Raw genomic sequence first — 27,739 nt, forward strand, 5'->3', positions numbered from 1 at the left:
GTAGTGTTGTACAAAACAGATCCTTCTCTATTATTGGTTCTAACAGGAAAAAAAACGTTTATATAGGTAACTTATGCATATTTATTAACTATCAATTGAGATATTAACTGAAAGTTCTAAACTTAAATTTGTATTTTATTTCTAAACAAAATGTTTTAATATCTGTTTTCTAAAGAATATTAATTAATTATTTATATGCATAGTTATGCTCCGCAGACCCACAGTCTACAATAATACAATATTACAATGTCTCAAATCTCAATATTATAATATTATATTTCGCTCATTATAAATTAAAACTAAATAGTATTATAATATATACTGCTCTTAATAGACTTAGAATCGGTCACACATGGTTAACCCACAAACACCTAATGTCCAAAACGGATCCCGAACCTTGTCTCTCATGCGGCGAAACACCTTCAGTCAAACACATCATATGCTTCTGCCGTGAACACAACGATGTTAGAGTCAACCTCAAACTAGCTGACAATCTCTACAAAGCTCTTGGTCCTGACCCCTACAACACTCAGAAGATATTTACCTTTTTAAAATTATCTAAATTATATAACCTAATCTAAACACACCTTCACACCCCAAGCTTGAATTGTATAAATATCCCTCCTTTTATCACCATATTATGTTAAATTTAACTTCAGCCAATAATCTATGTTGTTGCGGCTTAATTTTAAATAAAAAAAAATATATATACTGCATTAAATTAGGTAGAAATTCAATAAGTATACTATACAGAAATGTTAACAAAAGTTAACTGTCTATCTGAAATAGTTGTCAATTGTCATGAATAAGATGAAAAAAATCTCGTTGGACGTTATTGTCATACGCGAAATCAATATTTTTCGCATTGGTTATTGGTAAGTTATATTATAATAATATAATAATTTATTACTAATAACGTAATAATGAATGTAAAGGTATATAATTTATGGAAATGTACCGTTACTTTTGACTCCTGAGTTAAAAGTTTAAACATAAACGTTTTTATGTATATAAAAAGGCATCAGACGACGACTAAAATATTTAAATTGAGTAGGTACTTACATAATATAAAATCGAATGGAATTATTTAGACTCCACCCAGGCATAACAAAAACCCGAGCAAAAACCGTAGGTACGCGTATTATTATAGAGCTCTTTTAGGTGCGAAACAATGATAAAAGCTCGCGTGACACCGACTTGGGCAACGACGACATTATTTTTGTCAAAATAATATGCATTTTAATTTAATTTCATATTTTATTACATAATATAATAACGTATTACGTATTATAATAGGTAGGTAGGTACTTGTCTACATAAGGATTTATTTATTTATTATTTTACCTTTTTTTTTTTGCTGTTTGAACCGACGACGCCGCGGGAACTGCTTTCGCATTGCTTCCGCGAGAACATTTATTATTTTACCTAACCTAACCTAACCCTTTTAGATTTTAAGGACTTCGTCGCCATATTCATACATATAGTCATATATTATGTATGACATATTACATATTGTGATTGTCATACATTTATATATACATTTTAAATGTGACGACAAACAATTGTTAATGATTTAACTGCCAGTATTTTATCTAACTTACAAGTCGTATAGGGTATAGTTGACCTATTAATATTATTGAAAACTAAGGAATCTGTTTATTATCAATATATTTCTGCTCCGGCCCATCATCACCATGTGGCATCATGACAATTTTGTTTTATCTTTCCATTGTGTCTATAAAAACGACCCTCAACACCAGAAATAATTTATGATTACAATCTTAAGATAAATGATCTAAACATTTTTTTTAATAACGATAAATTCATAAGGACAGATAAAGTGTCCAGAAAAGAATTCCATCATTTATAATATCTCAAATGACAGAAAGTAAAAAAAAATTTTAATTTATTGAACTTAGAGAAAAAAAAATTTAAAAAAAAGATCGATTTTGAATAATAATAGTACAAAGGTGACATGGTGCCCGCAGGCAAACACATTTCAAGAAACAAAAAAAAAAATTTAAAAAAAAAATGATCGATTATGAATAATAATAGTACAAACTGCACAGTGTGTACCTAATGTTAAAATTTTCAAACCGAAAATACAATTGATAAAAATAAGCTTATTCGGGAATGATCACTGAGAGAGCATACCAGATTAACAATGTTGAAAAGATCATTTCAAAGGTAACGACAGTGATGATAGTGATCTATCATCACATAGCTTCAACTCACCATAGGTTTACAAATACCTTCCTGGAGCATCCTGGATACGGCACTGAGTTTAATAAGTATATCAATTTGAGTGGCGGTACAACAATAAATAGTATTTAGTTAGGTATCGCGTGACCAACAGAGATTACATTGGACACTTTGAATAAAAAGATTCTTAGTTGGTTTCTGAATTTCTGATATTAGTGTTTGCATATCAAGTTGATATATTGATTGTTAACCTCTTAGAACTTAAATCATACATCAATGGCACTGAATCCTATTCCATTGTTATATTTTGAAAATGTATGGTAGGGCTGTATTATTGACCACTTTCCTCTTCACAGTACTCTTTTTTTTTTGCCGATACATAGAGATTGGGCTTCTTGAAATATTTTTCACCCTTCTAGATTTTTAGGACTTCGTCGCCACTGTCATACATTATTGATAAAACCAAGCAAATCTCATCCGCGTAAATAATTAGAAACTCATATACATATAGGTATGTGACATAATATACATAAATTTTAAAAGTGACGACAAATAAGAGTTTGATTTATCTGCCAGTATTGTATCTGACTTACGAGTCCTATAGGAGAAGTTTACCTATTACTTTTATTGAAAACTAAAGAATCTGTTTATCATCAATAAATTTCTGCCCCTTTCCACCATTTAATTAATAAATATTTGAATTTCCCACGGCCCATCATCGCCATGTGGCATCATGATAATTTTATTTTATGTTTCCATAGTATCTACAAAAACGACCCTCGACACCAGAAATAATAATCAAAATAATCATGACAATCTTAAGATAAATGATCTAAACATTTTTTTTTAATAATGATAAATTCATAAAGACAGATAAAGTGTTCAGAAAAAATTCCATCATCTATAATATCTCAATTGACATACGTTTTGCTAATTATTATTATTGAATAGTTTTATTATGAATTATAGTACTTTATAGATTTAAACAATGTTCAATATTGTATTCATATTATTTGTATTACTAAAATTTAATAATACATTTTTTTTTTTTTACAATAAAATCGGTAATTATGGCTACCTATATTAGCATTCTGTAGGTCATGGGTTGGGTTAGAAACACTTGAGCATTTGGGGCAAGGATTCGTCACTAAAAACCCAGGTGGTCACCCATCCGGGAGCTAGTGACGCCAGACGATGCTTGACACACTTTTAAGATTATAGCCAATCACCGCGCCACACTAAGCCCCAAAATGCACTTTTTGTGTACCCAATTATTAGGTTATATTATTTTTAGTATTATCTAGTGTTGTGTCCATATAGCAGGCCAGAGGTCAATTCCTTTTTTTAAGGCATAAACTGCATGGTTATTTGTTTTACTGTTCGGTTTGAAGCACATGTAAATAGGACCAGGATTTGTCACTAAGAAGCCAGGTGGTCACCCATCCGGGAGCTAGCAACGCCGGTCGATGCGTAACCTCAGAACAAGTGACTGCGTTGCCAACCATCATGCCATATCAGGCCGCAAATATACTTTTTACAACATATAGAAACCATCATAAATTAATAACATAATTTATTATGTCAGATAAAAAAGATTATAATTACAATTTACAATACGTATGTTACTTAAAATATTAAATTATGAATATATTTAATATATTAATATAATATTAATTTCATATAATTTTTAAAAAAATTGTCCAAAATCATTTAATTTTGTTATTGTATTTCATTATTATCGTCCTTATATTTTAATAAGTCAATTAGCTTAGTCAATAAAGTATATATGGTCCGAGATTCGCTTTTTTAAGGTTACATGACATGGAGTAGCAATAAAATAAAATCTGATCTGTGCGTTTGAACAGTACTTAAAATCTTAATTATATATTTTAAACATGGCCAAAATTTTGGAATTTAATTTAGTATAGATAGTTTGTTATGAAAATTCAGTAAGTTAAAACTCAAATTTGCCCAAAAATTATTAAATCGTCCTGACATTTTTACAGAGATCGGAGCAGAGACACACTAAGATGCAGTGTGTAGCTCATAGTTTTGTAATATTTTTAATAATAATATTTTGATATCAGTTCTAATAAAAAAAGTTATGAATCACAAAATGATAATGAATTAACTAAATGTTAATGATTAAATAGCTTAAAATCTTTAGTTTATTTTCGTTTTTATTTTATATTATTTATTTTAAATGATTTAAAGTAGGTATTTGAATTTTTTTTTCTAATGATATCATAATTTTATATTCTTCATTTTAAAATGTTTGATGTTTTGATGTAATATTAAAAAAAAACTATAATATATTTGATAACATTGTAATTATAAATAAGATTTATTATTTTTTGGTCACATTTGGCATTATGGCAACATTGTATTCCACATACAATTTGGAGTCTTGGTACAGCCTTGTGTGGAGTAGTGTATATAGAAATAATTTTCAGGGTGGGCTATAATATATAAAAACTAACAATAATGATCTATCACCTAGAGGCTACTATATATGTAACACTTAATATTATAATTTCGGGAGAGGCTGCAGCTTTCTAGGCTCCCCTCACCTATATACGGCACTACTCACGTGAGGTACATTTTGTGTTATATTAAGGGCTCCGGATATTTTAAAACATTGCTATACTTGGATACTTTAAAAAAAACTCTAATTATACAAACAATCAACAACCGAGGTTAGGTTAGGTTAGGTTAGGTTTTCTCTCTCTGACCCGCCATGTATAGCAAAGCAAATTTTAGGTTCCTTATAATCATAATAATTTCTAAAATTTTAGTGAAATGACTTCTTTTAAAATTTAAAGGTATAATTATTAATTATTATCTAGAGCATCTCATAGGCTCAATTTTTTTAGTTAATATAACTTGATTACAAATTAAAATATAATAAAAAGCCTATGATATGCTCTGGATAATAATCTAACTACCTAACCATTTTTTTCACTCTAATTTCAGAAATTATTATGATTATACCGAACGTAAAGTTTGTTATGTTGTGCGTGGGTCAGAAAGAGAAAAAAAGAAATATACTGACATTTTCTTAACCGGCCTAACCAACTTACTCTTTTTATTCAATCCAATAAGTCGAAGGTTGTAAACCTATAATAAACTATTCGTAGTTTCAGCCAAAAGGTCGAGTGACCTTTGCAATATTACCTTTGCTAACCTAACCTTTGTCTAGATCCTTTCCTACATATTCGGCATTGTTAACACAACTATTCTACCTAACTATTCGCCCTTCTCCCACCTCACCTAATTAACCCTTCACCCACCTTCTCACTCTAACCCTCACTTCCTCTCTCCGTCTCACCCCCCTCCCACTCATATCCTCTCACTCAACCTCTTTCACCTTACCAAACCCCCCTCAACCCGTTCCTTCACCCGACCGCTCTCTCCTTTCCATTGCCTACCTTACTCCCTATCATTATCTTTCTTTTTCTCTCCCCTGTGTCACCCACAACCTCTCTCCATAATACATTACCCGCTCATTTTATCCTGCCTCTCTTACCCCTCTCTACCACCTCTTTATGTTACCACTCTTAATCTAACCAATAGGTCATCGTACCTGTTAATCGGAGAAAATATTTAAATATCATTGAGGAAATTTCTAAAAAAAATTTTAAAATAGACTTAATTGATAACTAGAAAAGTGTTATACCAGTAATTTATTACAATACAATTGATTGAAAAATCGTGGAAAATATGTCCTCTGATCAATTACAATATTAAAAATAAATCTACAGAAAATAGAAAATTGCTTACCCCATTTCTGAATCAATATTTGCTATACAACTTCGTCTTTGATTTTTTTGAAACACTGCATCGTTTTATATTGCTGAATATGATATTTTATTTCCAGTTGTCAAATTTTCTCTGACGAATGCCATATCTGAAATTAAACGCAATTAGTAAAATGCAAATGTTTAACAATATTTTATATATTTTTAGCCATTACAGATAGTCTATAGCTAAAATAACCCGTATGCATATGACTATATATAATTTTAACCAATTAGAAACATAACAGAAACAGTTTAATGTTGTATATATTTTTATAACATTCAATTGTGTATGTAATGTTTCAGAAATATTAAAAATGTTTGAAAACGAATATGAAATATTGTTATATTACTTTCCGTTTCAGAAATATAACTGTGACTTATGATGTTGTTAGGGTGTATATGTCCCTCCCCTGAATTTTTTTTTTAGTTATGACCTTGTAAGCGCCAATCTAATATTGTATACCTATTTTACCCAACATAATATGACAAAAGCGCCAAAGGTGCAAAAATAACATATCATTGAGCCAAAATTAACAGTTATTTTATATAAATAGTTAGATATTTAAAAATTACTGTTCTAAAAAATTATATTATATAATATAATTTATTAAAAAAATGTTCAATTATAATATACATGCAAATCAATATAAATTTAATAAATCGGTTTGTTCTAAAATTAATATTTGTAATTTAATACCCATTAACCGTGGCACACAAGGTGACGGGTACCTAAGATTATGGCGCTCACCTATGTCTTTCACCGATAAAAAATACATTTTCGTTGTTGTATGGATGTATGGTATAAAAGGTTTTTCTATAGTAACATTAAATAATTTTCTCATATAGTCCATAGACATATAAAACATGATATAGTATATGATATAGTCATATTTAGATTATTATCCTCGATCAATGATAAGGATTTTTAGATCACAACTGATACCAGCATAGATAATAAAGATATCTTTATTATCTATGGATACCAGTAATCAAGCAATGATGTAATGATTCGGGTGCAATAATAATAATAATAATAATAATGTCAACATGATAATTTATCACAGTCCTCAAAAAGTCATAAATAACACTGAACAGTAAACAAATAATAATAATAAAAAAAACATACTTTTCTATAAAACCATATTTAAAAAAATATAAATATATATATTAAATTTAACTAAAAAATATTTTAAAAATTGCACTAAAAAGACAAAAATAATTTTCGGTTCTTAAAAATAATTAAAAATTTACTGATGAAAAATTTAAAAGTATGTGGCGCATCAATGCATCATACAAAACATTTAAAGCCGAGCAAAGTCTCACAGACACTTCGTTGTTCAAACCTGTTTATAAGATAGTGACTGGGAGTATATGTCAAGTGTAAGAGCACCACACACTTTTCAATTTTTCATCAGTAAATTTTTCATTATTTTTAAGTACCAAAAATTATTTTTGTCTTTTTAGTGCAATATTTAAAATATTTTTTAGTTAAATTTAATATATATATTTATATTTTTTTGAATATGGTTTTATAGGAAAGTGTGTTTTAAAAAAAAAATTTTTCATTTTTTTTATTTCTTCTTTTTAGTTGAAAGTAAATTTTTTATTAAACGTTTAAAAAAGATTCATTAAACAAATTTCTTATATTTAATAAAGCGAATCAAACTACTGATGATTATGATTGATTTTATCATATTATTTTATATATATAAATTTATATTTTATCATTTTATCGCAGCATCACATTTGCTCCCACAAATATTACCAGCTCTCTCGGCAATCCTCCGGTCTTGTTGATGTCATCCGATATGACGGAGTCGATTGAATTTTTTAGCGGCCTAGTGGCATCGACCAAAGAATCTTGAGCTCGAATGGTAAACACTTTGACATTTTTTTCTCGAAAGTATTGTAGTACTTTATTATTGTGGGCCTCCACTTGCTTGTTGGTCGGGTAAATGCGTATAGCCTTCTCTACAGAGAATTCCCCGTCCGTCTCTGTACTAACCCGACTCATCAACACGGACATGTGACTTGTCGTTAGCTCCCCAATCGGCAGCGCATTGAGGACGTCAATGAAAGTTGTATCACCTTGCTGCCTCATATTTTGCGTCAGCTCAATCAAAGTGAATAATTCCCACAAATGTGTAGCCGGGCTATCATGTGTCTGGGCTGACGGAAAACTGATTGTCCCTTCACTGGCGATATCTGCATGAGATCGCCAAACAGCAATAGGTACATTAATTCCTCCGAACATTTCCTCGGGACTCTTCAATTGTCGCAGTCGAGACTCGATCATGCACAACATTTCGTATGGCACCATAGAAATTTCGTCAATGAAGATAAACTCGACATCTTTCCATTCTAACCGCATGTGTTGAAGATATTGACCAGACAATAGTGGCATTTGTACGATTTGTTTAGCTTCTCGTTCTGCCAGGTTTTCATTGGCACGATGTTGTACGATTGATTGTCGTATAGTCTCCAAGCAAGCTTTTTGCTCTTCCAGACTCTCATTTGCACGTTGCAGTGAATGTCGCTTTTGATCGAGTGATGAAAAATTTAAAAGTAAAGTTAAAAAATTTAAACGTTATGTTGATAATATATTTTTATATTTTTGGTAGATGGTAGTTGTTATGGTTATATTATTATATTATTATACCTTTACTTCCTCGGAGATGACTTTGCACACCCGTCATCGCCTACCTGGAGGTCCGTGTCCCAAAATGACGACGGATTATTGTATTGTCATCCAAGACCAAGGTCTATTCCAATTTTCAGAATTTTTCATCGTCAAAAAGTGTCTCAAATCGAGCGCGTAAGATTTGATTACGGACAAACAGTCGTGAAAGCGACCTTAAGAAAAGTGTGTAAAAACAGTAGTAACCATCAACGAAACAGTGAGTTGTCAATGAATTCAAAGGCTATGAAACTATGAAAGCTCTTCCTAGACGCAGTGCCGCAACTAGGATTCTTGGGGCCCCGGACACAGTCAATGTATGGGGCCCTGAGGCTTATGTATATATTTTTTTATAGGTTACCAATACAAAATAAATAATGATGGTATTTTTTTTTTAAAAACCTAAAAATAAAATGCGAAGGCACACCACCACCCAGTGACTGGTGTCTTGTTATTAAAATATAACAACACTTTTAGTGTTTGTTTTTTTATTATAAATATAAATTGTATTATAATATTGATTCTGTCATTAAATTACCAATACTTTCACTGTTTCACTAACAGTTTTATCAGAATATTCAGAATCATCATAAATAGAATTAGCTAAAATAATAAAATGTATGAAATAATTGTTAAAACGTTCATCGGCGGTGACCGGGAGGGGGGGCTTACGGGGGCTTAGCACCCTCAAAATAAATAATTTGAAGTTAAAGCCCCCCTAAAAATATTAAACAAACAATACCATACTTTTGTACAATTTGCAAAATTGTTATCAATATTTTATATTCTAATACCCACAATTATATAAGTGTATTTAGTACATACATATTATTTACCAATTTATTCTGTCACTAAATTACCAATACTTTCACTAACAGTTTTATATATAAATATAGATGTTATTATGGATCAATAGGGGCCCCCCGCTCTTCGACAACACATTAAATAGCATTATAAATCATAAAAATAAATATTTTCAATAATATTTTTACTTAATATATTTTATTTTATTTAAACATTAAACTATTATACATTTTTTTTTAAATAGACGCACTGCACGTCGGGGCCCCTTGAGCCAACGATTAGCGGCCCTCTGCAGGGGCATTGCCCCGGCTGCTCCTGTGATTGTTGCGGCACTGCCTAGACGGTTAAAACGGTTCATGTTACATTTGTTCAGCAAAATTCACCTTAGAATTTAAACGACTATATTATTATAAATGTTGGTGGTTTTTATACTATATATTTCATTGTTGATGTTGAAATAAATTTTATTTTTACTATTAATATGTATTATTTGTAGGACACTATAATACAAATAATAATAATAATAATGTAATAGTATAATAATATACTCTATAATAAAATAAAATAAATACAAATAAAATATAATATATTAATATGGCAATTACCGTGATGGCCGTTTCCCGGGTAATTGTGTGAATTGTGGCCCGCCTGAATGATCAGCTGTTTGTTGTTTTCATTTCAGACTTATTTACGTGCGTGCAGTAAGAGTGTTTTTATTTGGAAAGTAGATAATAATATAATATTACTACGTCTGTTATCTTATACGCGCTCGTCTGTCGTTTGGATTTTCAATAATTCGATCTGTTTTGGAGCAAAGAGTTATATTAATTCTATCCTGTAATATTGTTGTTACGGAAGACCTACCGACGTCTACTGCTGCCAACCGGATTACCGTGGGTTTCCTCCAGCATCAACCGTCTCTGGAGTTTTTCAAATAACCACCCGCTGGTATGGTTACGATGATTCCAGATGATTCCAGATGATGAGTCCATGATGGCATTTCCAGTGAGTATTCCTTTCCAACCTCTTCACCTCGTTGAGTTTTTGCTCCTTCTTCGCAATCGCTTGATTGGCTCAGTCTCGGGGAATCAATTGTTTGCGCTTGTTGTTGGTGTGTTTGTCGTTAGTCATAAATTTAACCGTGTGTACTATATTTATGTCCTGATATTTAAATATTTTACGGTCAGTCGCAGTTAACAGAAGAAACAACTGATTGAATGTTGAATTGCTGCTAGTATTAAACTTATAGATTATACACTTAGTTTTAATATACCTATATCTATCATTTTTACAGCACGTTAAAGTGATATTTGAAATTGGTCATGAGGCGTCTGTTAGAAACAAACGAACACCAGAAGGCTTCACTCATGACTGGGAATTGTTTGTTCGTGGTGCTGACAACACCGACATACATTTCTTTGTCGACAAAGTTGTGTTCCATTTACATGACACATTTCCAAATCCAAAAAGAGGTAAGTGTTATTTTATTAAACTTATATCTTAGTTTTAAATAAACTATTGCATTATTTTATATTATTCATCTCATTCAATTTTATTGTTGAATAACTTAACATTGAAGTACTTTTCCACAAGTTTGTAGTTAAAATGATTTTAAGCAATTTTTCATGTAAAACAATTTATCTAAAATCAATAATTATTTATTCATTTGCTTACTAAAATTAATTATAATTATGAAACTTCACAATTATTTTTTCAAAGAAAATATTTTAGTGTTATAATTTCACAGTTATCTAGATTTTATATTAGAGACTAAATCAATTAATAATTACTCTTAAAAATAACTTAATTATTCAAAATTAGGTTACAATATTAAAAATTATTTAACAAAGCAAACTAATTATTGCTATTATTATACTAATTTATGAATTAAATATCAAATAAATACTAGCATTCTAATTTTAGTTATTTTTCAAATCATAAGGGTTCACCTTCATATAATAATAATATAATACATTTTTCTACATAATCAAATACAATTTTAATTTAAATTATAAAGATATTGTTAATTTACAATGTTAAAAATGGTATTTGTAAAACATTAAAATGAGAAAATTAATATTTATCATCTCAAGTTAACACTATTGATTATGGTATAATACAGTAAACTTCCATATTATGGTAACAAAAAATAAAAAACAGTTAGAGATATTAAGTCTTATTATACCTAATGTTAATATTACTTCAAGGGGTAATTATTATCAAATATGTATAATTTCCCAAATGAACAAGTGTTCAAATTATTTTATAAATAGAAATTAATAATTTTTATGTAATATATAGTTTTTTTTTGTGTGATAGTATTATTACTATGTGTTTTATTTTAGTTGTAGTAATTGAATCTCGAATAATTATTTATTTTTTAATTTGTTTCCAGTGGTTAAAGAACCACCTTATGTCGTGAAAGAATCGGGATATGCTGGTTTTCCGTTACCTATTGACATATATGTAAAAAATAAAGATGAACCAAGAAAAATTAGGTTTAACTATGAATTGACACTTCAAGAACGTGGTTCACCACCTATGTCAAAAGTCATTAGAGAAACCTATGTATTTAGCCCTTCAGAAGATTTCAGACGAAAGCTTATCAAAGGTGGAGGAGTAAGTAAACTTTTTTACCCATATCTTCAATCTATCTACTTACTACATTATGTTTGCCATAAATATTTTATCATCTATAAAGTATATTATTATCTATGTTTAGATAAGTAATAATAATACTAAAATGTTTATAGATCTGTAAATGGTTTATATATTTGTATTTTTCTATCAAATGTGCTTGACATCTGCAAAAGTATAGTAATTTTTGGGTATTGATCAATTTTAATGATAGCAAATAATTTTAGTAGGTAATAATATAAGTATTTTTACATAGCTTTTAATATGTAGAAAAATTCATAATACATTTTTAAAGTTTAGTGATCAAATGAATGAGCTTATATTGTTTTTTAATATTAATATCAGAGCGATGATGTATATTTTAATATTTTAATCTCACTTTTATCGCCATATTCTCTACAATGATATACATACAGGTTAGTGTCCTGCGAAGATTTACTCATTGCGATATCTCAAGAAATAATCGAGATATTAAAATTCTGGTTTTGTTACAAGACTCACGAGAATTAAAACTACAATAATTTCATTTTTAAATTTATTTTAATGTTTTGGTAAACAATTTAAAAAATATATTTTTTTTATTTAATTATATCCAAAAAAATTAAAGACAGCCATTTTGTAGAGTTTATTTTTCTGAAAATATTGACATGAAATTTTATTTTTATTAATTTCCTGATTTTTTATATTTTTTTCTAGTTTTGAAAAAATAAAATATGACTATAACTAGGCACACTGAAATCGTTTTGCTGTCCTTACGAGCACTTGCGCGGCTCGGTTTTTCACATGTTTGATAACACTACAGTGTTAAATAATTCACAGTTTTTCTCGAAACTAAAGAAAAATCAAAAATCAGGAGATTAACGAAAATTAAATTCTGAATTGTCAATATTTTCTGAAAAATAAACTACAAAATGACTATAGTGAATTTTTTTAGAAATAAAAAAATATATCTTTTAATTTTTTTTACTAAAACATTAAAGTTAATTAAAATAAGAAATAATTGTAATTCTTATCCCTGTAAGTTTTATTGCAATGCCAGAATTATGATATCTCCATTATTTCGGGAGATATCGCAATGGGTGGCTTTGTGGAACACCTGTATATGCGTTCTATATAGGTGTATATAATTGTACATTATTATAGTACATTCATTTATTATGTAAAACTGGGTTAAACCTATAAAATAATTTAAAAAATATATTATATATTAAAATATTGTTTTTTTGGACACAACATTTGAAAACATATTTACGTTGATGTTTGTCAAAAGGTTAACATATTATAAAAATTACTAAATGTTAAAAGAAAACTTCTGAATTTTTTCAAAAATCTTTTATTTTGTTTATTCTTGTAAATAATTATTAGAATTATTGTTTGATGTTGAAAAAATAGACTAGCTGTGAATAGCAATGATGTTCTAGAAGAGTAATTTTTCGTTTCATGTTCAAAGTAAATTTCTATGGTACAATTGTTTTCTTCTGTAAAATTTGAAAATTGTTGTAAATCTCCTCTCAACATTTTTGCGATTCATAAAATGTTTTTAGACTTGTTACTAATTTTTATTCTAACCATTGTGTTTCCATGGTAACCAATCAGTTCAAACTTATGACTTTCAAACTATTAACTCCCTTAAAAATCTCACGTTAGTTAGAATACAATAGTGCATTCAAGTACACTCGGTAATTTACAGTAAAATCGTATGGAAAACTAGTCTACAACACTCGGCAATTTGAAGTATATAATAACTAAAATGTATTTACCTCAAAATTATAAGTATAAATTAAACGTGTTATTCCTGATGACTATCAAATTATTTACGTTACCTGCAACATTTTTTTTTTATAACTCAGTAATTTGAATTCTTTTATACCTTTGATATCTTGAACCACTCAACTATTCAAAAACATGGCAATTCCAAATTTTTCTTAAGTCCCAACAACTTTGAATGATCGAGAGTCGACTGTGTATATAGTTGGTTATGTTTTGGTATTGAGTTATATCAATTAGTAGTTATTCAATTACATCAATTATTTTCTTAACAATTTTGTGCAGTCAATATCATTAACCGTCAAAAATTTGTATATGATTCAATGACGTTTTTTCTTTGCAATTGAGAAATCTTTATATCTATTTTACAGAAAAAAAAAAATAATTTTTTTTCTTAATTAATAAATATGTTATACATTAATGTTTTAGACTAGTGTTTTATCTCATGATGGAACTGAAGCAAAAAACTCCACTTCAAGTTCTGCCATATCAAAACAAAAATCAATTACTAACACTAATCGATTGCCATCACCACCACCAAAAAAAATTAAAAAAGAAGATGCAAAATTAAATAATACATTTGCCACACTTTTTGGGTCTCCAATACAGCCTTCAAAGTTACCACTGACTACATCAAAATCAACATCACAAAAGTTGTCTTCCTCAGACAAATCGCAAATTAAAATTAAGAGTAGCCCACATCATAAAGAGGATAAAAAAGATAAAGACAAAGAAAGAGATAAAGAGAAGAAGAAATCAAAAGAATTATCTATAGACAAGGTAAAAAAAGATAAAGACAAAAAAGAAAAAGAAAAAACTAAAGAAAGTTCTGAAAAATCAAAGTCTCTCAAACAAAGTAGTTCTAAACCTGAAAAAAAAGAATCTAATCATCATGAAAAAATTAAAGAAAAGTCAAATGACGCCAAATTAGAAAAGAAAGAATTTAAGGATAAAAGCAAACGGGATGATAAAGTAAAAGAGAAAAATAAAGACAAATCTCATAAAGATGAAAAGTCATACCATGAAACCAAGATTATAAAACAAGAAATAAAAACTGATTTTAATGATCAAGAAAAAAAGAAACATAAAAATTCGCCAGAATCAATTAAAATAAAGTCTGATAAAAAAATAGAAAAATCTGAAAAATCATCTAAACCTCATAAAAGTCACAAAGAGCATAAGAAAAGAGACAAGAGAGATAAAGAAGAAAAATTAATTAAAAAAGAAGAAAAATCTAGTTTTGTTGAACAAGAATCTTCATATAAGCACCTTGATATACCTCAAACAGCTACATTAATAGAAGAGTTTCCAAAAGTTAAGGAAGAAATACTAGAGTGTTTGCAGCCACCAAAAGCTAATTCTTCAAGAGTTCATGAACCTGAGCTCGAGTCTGAAGAAGAATTTCTTTCTGAAGATAGTGAACCACCTTATCAACCACCAGAACCACCAAAGCCTAAAGAACCAGAACCACTCAAAAAGAAGCTTTCTCCAGAAAATAATTTTATAAAAAAGAAAAAACGAAAAAAGAAGGAACGTGACACAGAAGAAACTAAACCAAAAACGAGCCGACTGGAAATTGCAGAACATGTACGAGAAACGTGTTCAGACATTTCTAGATCGCCATCACCGTCACACAGTAACAACAAATTTACAGATGAATATATAAACTCATTAAAACATCTTCAACATAAGATAATGATGCTAGAAGATGAAGACCTTCAAAGGGTAGTTACTGTAATAGCCGAAACTGGACATTATGAAATAACTACAAAAACTTTTGATTTTGACCTCTGTGCTTTGAATGAAACTACTGTGAAAAAATTACAAGAACTTATTACTTAGTTTATTTAACTTATAATATATCCATACCCATACATTTATATATTTATATTAAACTTTAATTTACTTGTTTAAAACTGATAACATAAGTAAATAATAGCAGACTTCCAAAAATAAATAATATAAATTACCTTTTGTTGGTATGTATAAATTTTGTTGTGGACAAGGCTATATGACTGTATTTATATGGTATAATAAATGATAATAGTATTGTAAATAACAATGATTATGATGTAATTTGCGATGAGAAAATATATTGTCCAATATTTCCCTGTTATGGACTTATTTTTGAATCGTGTGAATTTTAATATGAATTGTTTTTTTTAGTAGTTAAATATTCTCTTAAATTAGAAGAAATTTTATTGTACAGAAATAATTTTGAAAGCTTTATTTTTAACTACACATACATTTTTTTTGGGAGGGGGTTCAAAACTGCCAAAGAACTCTGAATGGTTGTTTAAAACTTTTTTATGTATCATAATTCTTTAAATTTTATATTCAAGTATTTTTCATTGATAACTAATCATTTGTAAGTAATTAATTTATCTTATAAGTTATTGATTTTATTTATTTTTTTTGTCTAATTTTAGAAACAAGTATTGTTCGATGTTTTTGTTGCCTTTAAATTATAAATTATTTTAAAAATCATAATATTGCATTATGAATTCATTGTTTTTTTTTTTAATTTTCATAATTTTACTTCTATATTGCTTTAATGAAATGTTGTATAGTTATTTTGTATAGTTTCATAAACAAACCGAATCATTAATAATATAATTAATTAATTAGAAGCAACTTGATAACATACACTTTGAAAAATATAATATTTTATCACTAGAAATTGTTGCAAATCATGCAACGACATATTGGTGCATCATGGTGGGAGAGAAAGCAGACAAAATAAAAATTGCCGTGACTGGATTTATTGAATTTAAATACGTTAAATATTAAAACTAATTTGTTCTATTTTTATGAAATGTTATGTATATTTCGTATATGTATAAGACCTACACTAAACGAATACTTAATTGTAGATTTTTTTTACCAATATTTGGTAGTTGGTTAAAAAAATAAAAAATTAATTTTTTAAAAATTGTTTTCAAATCATTCCTAATTGTTCCAACACGAGTATTGACTATTGACAAAATGTACGCAATGAATTTACGATTTCTCTCGGACGATCATAATAAATTAATATTTAATTAATTACAAAAATAATCGTAATAATTGGTACCTTCATACAATCGTCATTAGAGTATTAGACAGGACACGAGGACTAAAATTTAAAATATCAGCAGTTGGAATGTTGGATTGGGATAGCAGCAAAAAAATTACTAACCCCGAAGTCTTACTCATAACATGCCACAGTAGGTATATTCGAAAAAATTGTATTCAATTTCGACAATATGTGGTTAAAAATAAGTGGAAAAAAATTGAGTGACTAACTCATTTTCTCCAATTTTACTGGAATAAAGCATAATCAAAAATGTATTTAAGCAACTTATTTTTATTTACTTATGGTATATATATGTATATGACATCAGCTGACGAGAAAATGTTATCTTTAATCAAGTCTTGTTCGAAATGATACCTAATTAATCGCAGACCTTGTATCTATGATCTTAGATCGTATACATTAAATAATATAATAATATTATGCTATGCTATGATCTAATCATATGGCAAATTGACAATATTTACTTTGTCATAAAGGTTGTACAACTTGTACCACAGTCCACAGACTAGATTAAAATTTTATAATTTATTGTTTAATCCAGAGGGGACTTCGACCTTTTTATGTAGCGGGCCACATATTGTTTACTTTTTTAAATCTTGCCGGCCGCATTCGTAGCAAATACATGCATTTTATGTAAAAATTCAGTTTTATTATTACAATTTTTAAAATTAGGTAGGTAGGTACATTTAAAATTACAAATTATTATTATTATTAAAACATATACCTATAGATAAACATTTTTTTTTAATTACAAGTTTTTATTTTATTTTTAATGTGAAAATTGACGATGTTTTTCACTAACTAATTTTTCGATATTTGGTCGGATCTGAGACGATGCAGTTCTGAGTGAATTTTCGAAGTGAAAGTCAGTTAACCGAGCTCTAGTTTTAGATTTGACAATTTTATTTTTATTCGTTAAAAAAATGTGTTCACAAATGTAAGTACTGCCATAAAGAGACATCATTTTTAATGCTTTGTTTCGAAGATTAGTATATTATGTCTCCGTGTCTATTTAAAATGTGATCGCGGGCCGCATATTATGACAGGGCAGGGGCGTCATTTGAGGGGGTGGCAGGGTGTGCGGTTTCACCCCTTACTTTTAGAATGTTACAATTGGCCTGCGCCTTGCTGAAGCCTAAAATAATGCACGAGCCATGAATGCACAATTATTTATATGATTTAAATCAAATTGTAATATAACCGGTCTATAATGAATGGAAATAATTGAATGTAGGATAATATACATATACTTATGTAATATATCTATTTTTATATGGTCTGGTGAAATTTCAAAATGGCCTGCTTGAAACTTCGCACACCCGAAAAATACCTGAAATGACGCCCCTGTGACAGGGTGGGCCGCGGGTTGAAGACCCCTGATTTAATCATTTAATTGGTATATATGTATTTAGTATTTACCTGTATAAATATATTAATATACCTATATTATCTGTGTGTGTAAAATGTATATATTAGATAAGATATAACTATTGGCTATTTTAATGGGCATAGCCGTTTTCGACCAAAAACGTACCCTTCCCTTTTCGAACGATTCACTTTTCGACCAAATTTAAAAAAGGTCGATTCCCTTTTCGACCAAAATCGTACCCTTCCCTTTTCGACTAAATTTAAAAAAGACTGATCCCCTTTACGACCAAAAACAAAATTTTTTGTAAAATTATGGCAATTATATTATAATTATGTAATTTTGACAAATTATTAAAAGTATAAGTTGGTACTGAACAGTACCAAGACATTTGAAAAACCTTCAAAATTTAAATAAATGAAATACGAGTAATAGGGATAATTTTTAGTGTGTGTGTAAAATTAATATCGTTTTGTAAATAATTTTGTCGCGAATTGTATTTTTATGAGTATTGTTATTTTACAACATTTTATGCAACTTATAAAAAACTATATTATGTAGCAGCAATTATTTTATTTTTTTTACATGTATTATATTATACATTTTTGTTTTGGCCGAAAAGGGAATCAGTCTTTTTTAAATTTGGTCGAAAAGTGAATCGGCCGAAAAGGAAAGGGTACGTTTTTGGTCGATAACGGTCTCGCCCATTGTAATACTGTATACTAATGTACTATTCTCAAATTTCAAACTAAACATTATACTATAATTGAATTGAATTATTATCGACATATAGAATTATTCTATGAGTATTTAGGTAGATAGTTACACAATATGTCTGTATAATATTTTTATATCTATTTGATAATTATCAAATTTCAATTTCAGTCAGTGTTAATAATTATACTCCTCAATAATTTCAAAATAAATGAATATTACTGTTGGGCCATTGGCGTATCCAGGGGGCAGGATTTATTGGAGGGGCAGGACCCCCATCACCCCTTGGCTATATATTATAATTGCATTCGTAGACATTTTTTTATGGTATTTAAATTGTCGTATATTCATAATATTTGTCTTATCAGATTAGCTAGACTACAACCTACTTACTAATGCCCGAATCCGAAATAATTATCATTAAAATATGTAATTGATTTAAATCGCTGTCAATGATTTACCATGAATTTTACACATTTTGATAGGTAGGCATAAAAATGTTTTATCATTTTTATAGTTTAGTATACCGTGCTTTTTTTGATTATAGTTTGTTTATCCCTTTAAGTCGCTCTTTAATTTTTTCATCAAAATGTATGATTTTATATTTGGTATCAATTTATAACTAATTTGCCTAGAACGATGTCAGTTTTACTATCTAACCTAACCTAACCTACTAGAAACATATTCAACTGCAGGTGGTGGTGGTGATCTGTGAAGGTGGTCTGTGATCACTGAACAATTGCACAAAAAAATAACAAAAAGTTGGTTTCGTAATAATATATTACTATGCCTTTTTACCTAATATAGGTATATATTATTGTATGTTAAGTAATTAGTAGTGCAGTAGTGCACAGATGTATTAATTATACAATACAGTGTATTGAATACACTATTGTAGTAATTATCAAATATCTCTATACTACACTAGTGCTGACGATTGACATAATATAGACATGCTTCTGAACACCTTGAACTCTGAATCACAAATTAAGATTTTATCACCGATAATTATAATTGTTTATTTCTTACTGAAACATGTATACAAGTATACATATAGACAGGCCCCCCATAACATATTTTTGGCCCTGGTAAAACTAAATCCAGACCCCTCTTCAATAACAATTAATTTTGAAACATTTTTCTAATATATTATATTGAAGTAATTGTATGATTGTTATACATATGGGAATAATAATAATAATAATATAAAAAAATTACTTATTTAAGTGATTGCGGAATGTATGAAATGTAACTTGAAAAATTTCGAAAAAAAGGTAAATGTAAAAAATATATATAACTCCATAGGTATGGGTATTCTTATATGTCACATATTATACTTACGTGTTACATAGATAGTTCAAATATATTATATTATATTAAATTATTATAATACCTACATTAAATAATGAATATACTAGGTGTGTTAATCGATTCTTATGTTATATTTGGAATATAATAAAGTAAAATGCTATAATTTAGCTTAAATGTAGTATTAAAAATTTATTAATAACCATGAGTTTGTCACGTTTGTGTTAAATACTTTTGCACTTATTGGAACGCAGTTTAAAATTATCGGATAGAGCTTCTCTTCCTCCACCTATATAATACCATTGATTAAATATACTACAGCAGAATACTAATTTAACCAATGCTTGTTATTCCCAAATCCCAATAATAATTAGTACAAAATTAATAAAGAATTAATAATTCGAGCATTGGTTATCATTTATCATGCAACACCTTGTACACACTCGTCTTTAATTTCTATTAAAACATTAAATATACATATTATTAACTGTTATAATATCCATTTGTAGTCTGTTTGAATACTGAGTTGTGGTAAAAATTTCCCAGCGACCAGCATCCAATATTATAAGTATTTATTATTTTTACAAAATATATTAAAAAGTTTGTTGCATAGGCATGATTTTTTACCACTGTTAATCTTTCAAAATAAGACATGGGAAGATGTCTTCCTCTCTTTTCTAAATGAGTAATGGCGTCTCTCATGTACACACATTATGAACATATTAAAATATTTTCATGAACTAGTGTCTACACTTTATAGTGCTAAATATTAATTATGTATTATAATATATATAGTTGAACTTCATAGGTAAGATAATAATATTACAAAATAATTCCGCGGTTAACTAATGTTATGGATGAAAAAATTAAACGAACAGGATCTTTATTCCAAGACTAGATAGAATTTCGCGCCTTTTCTACTCGGCAATACAATGCATTGTTAGGTTAAACAATTCCTCCGATAAGGTAAACAGACTGTCAGAATACTGAGTAAAAATATTATTCAATGTTTTTGTGTTCTGTAGTAATAAAAAATTCTGTCTATTATACTCCTCATTACACTTTATATTGTAGTACGGTTGTATTATAGATCAGATACTGGTACAACTTATTCCACATTTAATCTCATTTTGATTTGTTCTTGAAGTGAGTTTGTTGTTAATAAATGCTATGTTTCTAAGTCTATGACATTTCATGTATCATTGAATGAAAAATTTAACTTGGGAATTTTGATTTTCATAGTCTATTTAGGTAGTCATGTCCAGCAGCAAAGCTGTCGAAAAGTCTGCCAAGAAATTGGTTCAAAAGTGTCTACCGTTCAAGTTGGTAAATTCGCCCGGTGACGATGGTAATTCCAAGTGTCGTAAACGGAAACTGAGTGGCACCGAAAATGACGAAACACGGGTTGAAAATCCTAAAGTTGAACTGCTCAATGGAGGGACCAAGTGTTTTATTAAATCTGAAGATGAAGATAAGAAAAAAACCGAGGTAATGACTACAGTCTAATACATTATTTGGTATAGCACTTTGCATAGATTATTCTCTATAATTTAAGCTAGTTACCTTTTATTTGTGGCAGATAAAATTATTTATTTATGTCCTGGTACTTAAAACTAGGTAAGAATACAATTATTCTGTTTTTAATCATTTATTTTGCATGATATCAAAAAATTAAGAATTTAATTAACCTAGCCTTAATTTACAAATAATTGTTAATATATGGGTTATTAGTAATTTTATTTATTTGTCTAAAATACTTCCTACTTCTACATTTTACTACAAATATATTATTCCACGACAAAAATTAATTTTTAGTAAAAAAAATATTACCTACCTACTTAAATAATTTTTTTTTCACTTTTTAAATACCCAGGCTATTACCATTTTTATATTAAAATATAAGGCCTTGACTCTAATCCAAACAAACTTATCAAAAATCTAGCTTCATTAACCATCCCTGGTAAGGTTAACTCTCCTCGTTGCCTTAAGCGAAAATGGTTTATAGACCTACTAACCTACTAAATTCCTAACAAAAAATAATAATAATAATTCTTAAAACATAATAATCAAAAGACGTAAGTGTCATCAGTGGGCGGCTTCTTCATTCTCCCTTGTCATTAGCTCATAATTTAATTGTTTGCGTACAGATTGTGTATAATATATTAATAAAGAAAAAAAATATAAATGTTACATAATATTGGTATTTTTCTCAGGAAACAAGTGATGGGGATATAGGTGCTAAGGAATCTGTTAGTTCAGATATAACTTTATCTGACAACATAATTAACAAGGTGAATGAAGAAATAAATGATGTGGATACTTTAAAATTTGATGAAAGCATCAAAGATGTTGATGACACCATATCTACTTCATCAGATACAGATATTGCTTGTCATGATACATCAGTAAATTCAATTTCTGATACTAAGAAATTAGAAAATACTACACCACCTTCAAAGAAGCTTACCCCACAACAAATATTAAGAAAACAAGAATCAGCAAAAAAAAATGAAGAAAGACAAAGAATTAAACAGGTAAATTGTATTTATTATTTATGCATTACTTTCCAGGCAAGAAATTACATTATATTTTAAATGTTTTTTTAAACAATGTTAACCCTTAATAGGAAAAATTAAAAGCTCGAGAAGAAAAACTCAAAGAACAAGCTGAAAAGCAACGTTTAAAAGAACAAAAAAGAAATGCTGAAATTGAGTATGAATTAAATAGAATAGTAAATGTATAAATAAATGCCAGTGTCTGTATAAAAATAATGTTATAATTTTTAGAGCCAAACGACTACGTGATATAGAAAAAAAACAAAAAGAAGAAGAAAAAAAAGCCAAAGAGTTAGAAAAAGAACTAGAGAGAAAACAAAAAGAAGAAGAAAAAAAAGCTAAAGATTTGGAGAGAGAAAAAGAAAAAAAGCAAAAAGAAGATGAAAGAAAAGCAAGAGAATTAGAAAAAGAAAAACAAAAAGAAAAAGAAGAAATGGAAAAGAAAAAAAAAGAAAAGCTCAAAGCTGCTTTTGTTGGGTTTTTTAAACCTAAAAGTTTGAATTTGGATATTTCTAAAAAAGATGAAGAGATAATTAATCAAGAACTAGAAACTTATTTCATGCCTTTCCAGGTAATTTTTGATGTTTAATTTACTTTTAGATATTACATATTTTTACATTGACATTATATTATACTCGTATAGGTGCAACCAAACCAATTTTAAAATTTACTTTTTTTTAATTACATTTTTTAGACTAAGCAAGACATGAAAATTGCACCATTATGTAGAGCATATTTAAATAGTGATAGTAAAAAAAATGTAGATAAATATATTAGTCACTGTGAACAAAATACAGATTTATTGTATTTAAGTTTATTAAAAACTCGAAAACACAAGCCTTCTAAGTCTGATGCGACTTGGCCCGTTCATATTGAAAATGATACAGATGTCATCATAATTGGTATGTTTTTTTTAATTTAAATAACTTAATAACAGCATTAATTTTTATTCTGCATTTAATGTAATAATAATATTTTTGGGGCTGTATCTGCTATTGATATTATAATTGTCTAAGTATTATTTTTAAAATTAATTTTAATTTGTGACTTAATTGTATAGTTATAATTTTTAAACTTATGATTTATGAAATTGGCTATTTGATTATTTAATCATAATAATTTTTAAACTCTTCAATATTTATTTAGAAACTGGTTCAACTAATGATGAAGATGTGAATAAAGTTGATACTTTTCTTAAAAACAATTCTCAAAAATGCCGGTGGAAACTGTTACAGTTTGATGAAAACAAGCGTCCTCCCTATTGGGGAACATGGAGAAAAAAAAGTCTTTTTGTTAAACCAAAGAGGCCATTTGCTTGTGATAATGTATGAGCTATTATTTATTTCTTACAAACATTTATTTTACTTATTATTTTGAATTTTATTTTATTTTGATTAGATGATGTTTGACTACGAAATTGATTCTGATGATGAGTGGGAAGAAGAAGATCCTGGTGAGAGTATACATGGAACAGATAACGAAGAAGAGCCTGAGGATGATTATGAAGTTGATAATGATGTTTTTGTTCCACATGGATATTTAAGTGATGAAGAAGGTGACCATGAAGGCGACGACAATGATGTTAGTATATACTATTTAACATTTTATACAAGAAAATAATAATATTGATTTATTAATTCTTTTGTTATTTAAAGACTGAAGAAGCACAAAAAGAAAAATTAAAGCTTCTAGGGGAAGAATTTGAAGCAGAAATCAAGAAAAAAACAGAACGTATCAAGCCAAGGCTAGTTGGTTGTATATGGATACCGAATAATGTTACCAACCCTAAAAATGGTAGAATACTGATATTTTACAAATTATTGTTTTATTTATTTTTTTTTTAATAAATATTAATTTCAGTTAGTAAATCTGTAGCGGACACATTACTAAAATATCGTTGTATTTGGGACGAGGAAGAACCTATTGTAACAAAAGCACAGATCAAAGTAGAGTCACCTAAGGACCTAACTGCTACTGAAAACAAAAAGACTAAAATACTTCCTGATTCAAGTACTATTAAAAATTATTAATAAAATATTTTTGTTTAAATTTAGTCATACAGTTAAAACTCTTTATAACAAAACTCGTCACAACGAAAAAATCAATGTTTCGTTAATAACATTAAGTTAACTTATAATGGTTGGTTTAATTTAAAACCAATTAATTACTCTTTATTACGAAAACTCTCATTAACTAAAGAAATCACATGGTCCCTTCAAATTCGTTATAGAGAGTTTTCAGTGTAGTTATTTTATAATATTTTTTATTAAAAAGTAAATTTTTTAAATTAAAAAATCGGATATAAATTGTGGAGTACTTAAATTTTAGTTTAACATCATTAAATTTTCAGTAATTCATTTTCTAGAAATTTAAATGGATTATTTATTTTGTATGTGTATTGTGTGAAATATACTGATTCATTTAATATTTTGATGGATTTAGTATTTGAAATATTTGTTTTTAAAACGACATGACCTTAAGTTATTGTTAAAACTAAAATAGTTTATTCCAGTTAACTAATTATAAAATGAAGTAGATTAAAATTAAAAATTAGTTCTAGTACTTGTATAATTTATACATATATGTTAATATAATAACTGTCATAAATTACAAACAGTTTTTGTATTTTTTCAGTTATTCCAGATTTAATTACATTTATACATGGCAATACAAATGGTATGAAATTAGCTGTTAAGAATTTTATTGATGAACTGGTAAAAAATGGCCGAAATACTGATGATGATAACTCAATCTCTTTATCAACTGTTAAGAAAACTATTAAAACTATTGCGACAAAATCTACTCATGTTGCTCCATGGTAATACAATTATTATTAAATTATTAAATATTTTTTTTATAATATTTTTTATGTAGGTGTGTAAGTGAAGAGAACTTTAAAAAATATGGAGTTGAGTATCCTACAAATGTTGAAAATGAAATTCAAAAACCAAAATCTTCCACAAAAAAAATAACCAGTTTTATGACATCTCAAAATCAAAAAACATTAGCCAATTTATCTGAAAAGTAATTTTTAACCTATATCATTTTTTATATTACACAAAATTTATATAAAATTACAACATTGTTATTAATAAATTAGGCCATGTGGGGAAATGGATCAAGATGTGATTGAGCCTAAGAAAGATGTTTTTATTCCAAAAAATCTTTTCAACAATATAGAGAGTTCAAAACCACCAGTATTGGACATAGTTAAGGAAGGACAAAAAGTCAACATAATTGGAGGCAAAAAAAGGATTACGCCTATTCTTTTATCACCAAAAAAAAAATTTAAATCAATAGTAGACAGAAAATTTAAAGAGAAATCATTGAGTCCTGACTTAGAAGAGGTCTGTGAAGATTTACCTATCACTAACATTAAAACTGTATGAAATCCATTAATATTTCTACAAAATGTAGGTGTCTTACAATTAGCATTGTTAATACGTTTGTTTATATGTTATTTATATTCTTTCAATTATTTTAATATTTATAACTTTTATTAATTAATATAAGAAGTTTTTTTTTATAGTTTTACTGTATTGTAACATTGAATTTGCCTAGCACAATTCAATAATGAATTGAAAGGAACCTTTTATGAATAGTTTATTCTTTTAATAGTGTCAGATTATTCTGTAGAAATTGTGAATTCTTCATAGATGATTATTTAATGAACAGCTAACATAAATTATTGTATAATATGAACCATTAAAAACCATCATAAAAATTACAGAAACAAAAAGAACATGAATAATGCGCTTATATTAAAATTTTTAAACATGTCTGAGGTATCAATTTAAAAGTAGATTTTATGAAAAATACATTTTTTAACATGAATTATTTATTAAGTACTAACTAATATCTTGTTCCAAATAACTTAGATAGTTAAAAAAATGAATTGTAAAATTATATTGACAAATTAATAATTATGTTCTTTTAAAATTAAATTGTTGTTGTCAGTTAAAAAAAAAACTGTTAATTATTGATAAATAATTATCAATGCAAAGTCAACTTGTTTTGTTGTGCAATATGTTTTGAGTGTACTTCATCTTTGTAGTAGACGTGTTTAATTAAAATTTAATTTGGAAACTTATTAAAAGTATCTGGATAGGAGAGTTGGTGTATGATATCATTATGTATCAAACATTAAATTGGCATTAACTCTTCTATAATATACTAAGATAGCTCTGAGCAGGACAGAATGGAACGTGCTATTGTGCAATGTCATTAAGGACCCAGTGCTTGTATAAAATAATCCACCCAGTATAATATTGTTGACAATTTTTTTAGGTAATTTTTATCTAATTATAAACCTTGTTAACAGACCAAGATAATGCACTCTGTTTAACTTAACTTTAAATACCTAATAATAGAGCCCAAATTTGTTATACTAGCAAAATAAATTTTTGGGGAATTCTCAACAATGCTTATCAAGTAAAAATTCTGTTTCAGTTACATATACCTTTATTTGCTGTTTTTCTTTCAAACTTTTTACTGTAATTTTGTTAATTTTTAGCACATTATAACTATATATATTAAGGAATTTGCCCTCCGTAGGGATCACCGTAGAGCATAAACCTCAAGGCAGATCTGCTTGAAATTTTCAGGATGGATTAATATTATAATTGCATCGTACTTTAAGAAAAATTTTTGGAAATTCAACCCCTTAAGGTAAAATTAAGTGGTTGTAAGTCTGCAAAGGTGAATCAGTTCTTATTCCTTGCATACCAATGATACTATCAAATTATCTTTTCCAATTCAAGAAAGTGCAGTTTCCTGTAAAAGTATGTTTTGCCATGACAATAAACAAATCACAAGGGTAAACCTTGAAATTGG

At 28.0% G+C, this 27,739-nt stretch overlaps 2 protein-coding genes across 2 annotated transcripts; both read left to right on the forward strand.

Annotated features, from left to right (window-relative positions):
- Nucleotides 1-10,215: 10,215 nt before the first annotated feature.
- Nucleotides 10,216-16,819, forward strand: LOC107164801 (uncharacterized). Its single transcript, XM_089223835.1, has 4 exons — nt 10,216-10,488; nt 10,778-10,955; nt 11,879-12,102; nt 14,317-16,819. The coding sequence occupies exons 1-4, from the start codon at nt 10,453-10,455 to the stop codon at nt 15,727-15,729; spliced, it is 1,851 nt and encodes a 616-aa protein (XP_089079961.1). The 5' UTR covers nt 10,216-10,452; the 3' UTR covers nt 15,730-16,819.
- Nucleotides 16,820-21,308: 4,489 nt separating this feature from the next.
- LOC107164804 (uncharacterized) lies at nt 21,309-26,434 on the forward strand. The gene is made up of 13 exons (XM_015512759.2): nt 21,309-21,497; nt 21,594-21,839; nt 22,565-22,885; nt 22,978-23,063; nt 23,138-23,477; nt 23,601-23,808; nt 24,053-24,231; nt 24,305-24,487; nt 24,562-24,700; nt 24,767-24,916; nt 25,541-25,724; nt 25,781-25,930; nt 26,007-26,434. The coding sequence occupies exons 2-13, from the start codon at nt 21,609-21,611 to the stop codon at nt 26,293-26,295; spliced, it is 2,460 nt and encodes an 819-aa protein (XP_015368245.2). The 5' UTR covers nt 21,309-21,497; nt 21,594-21,608; the 3' UTR covers nt 26,296-26,434.
- Nucleotides 26,435-27,739: the final 1,305 nt, after the last annotated feature.

This window comes from Diuraphis noxia, unplaced genomic scaffold (genome assembly GCF_037042655.1).
Source record: "Diuraphis noxia isolate RWA-SAM2 unplaced genomic scaffold, SU_Dnox_SAM2 contig0003, whole genome shotgun sequence".
Classification (NCBI taxonomy): Eukaryota; Metazoa; Arthropoda; class Insecta; order Hemiptera; family Aphididae; genus Diuraphis; species Diuraphis noxia.

Bases quoted from the DNA above. Each gene is read 5' to 3' on its own strand.
- LOC107164801 (XM_089223835.1), top strand. From the start codon at position 10,453: ATGATTCCAGATGATGAGTCCATGATGGCATTTCCA. The intron at 10,489-10,777 runs GTGAGTATTCCT...TCATTTTTACAG, and splicing joins AGTCCATGATGGCATTTCCA to CACGTTAAAGTGATATTTGA. The intron at 10,956-11,878 runs GTAAGTGTTATT...ATTTGTTTCCAG, and splicing joins ATTTCCAAATCCAAAAAGAG to TGGTTAAAGAACCACCTTAT.
- LOC107164804 (XM_015512759.2), top strand. From the start codon at position 21,609: ATGTCCAGCAGCAAAGCTGTCGAAAAGTCTGCCAAGAAATTGGTTCAA. The intron at 23,478-23,600 runs GTAATTTTTGAT...TACATTTTTTAG, and splicing joins CTTATTTCATGCCTTTCCAG to ACTAAGCAAGACATGAAAAT. The intron at 24,701-24,766 runs GTAGAATACTGA...TATTAATTTCAG, and splicing joins TGTTACCAACCCTAAAAATG to TTAGTAAATCTGTAGCGGAC.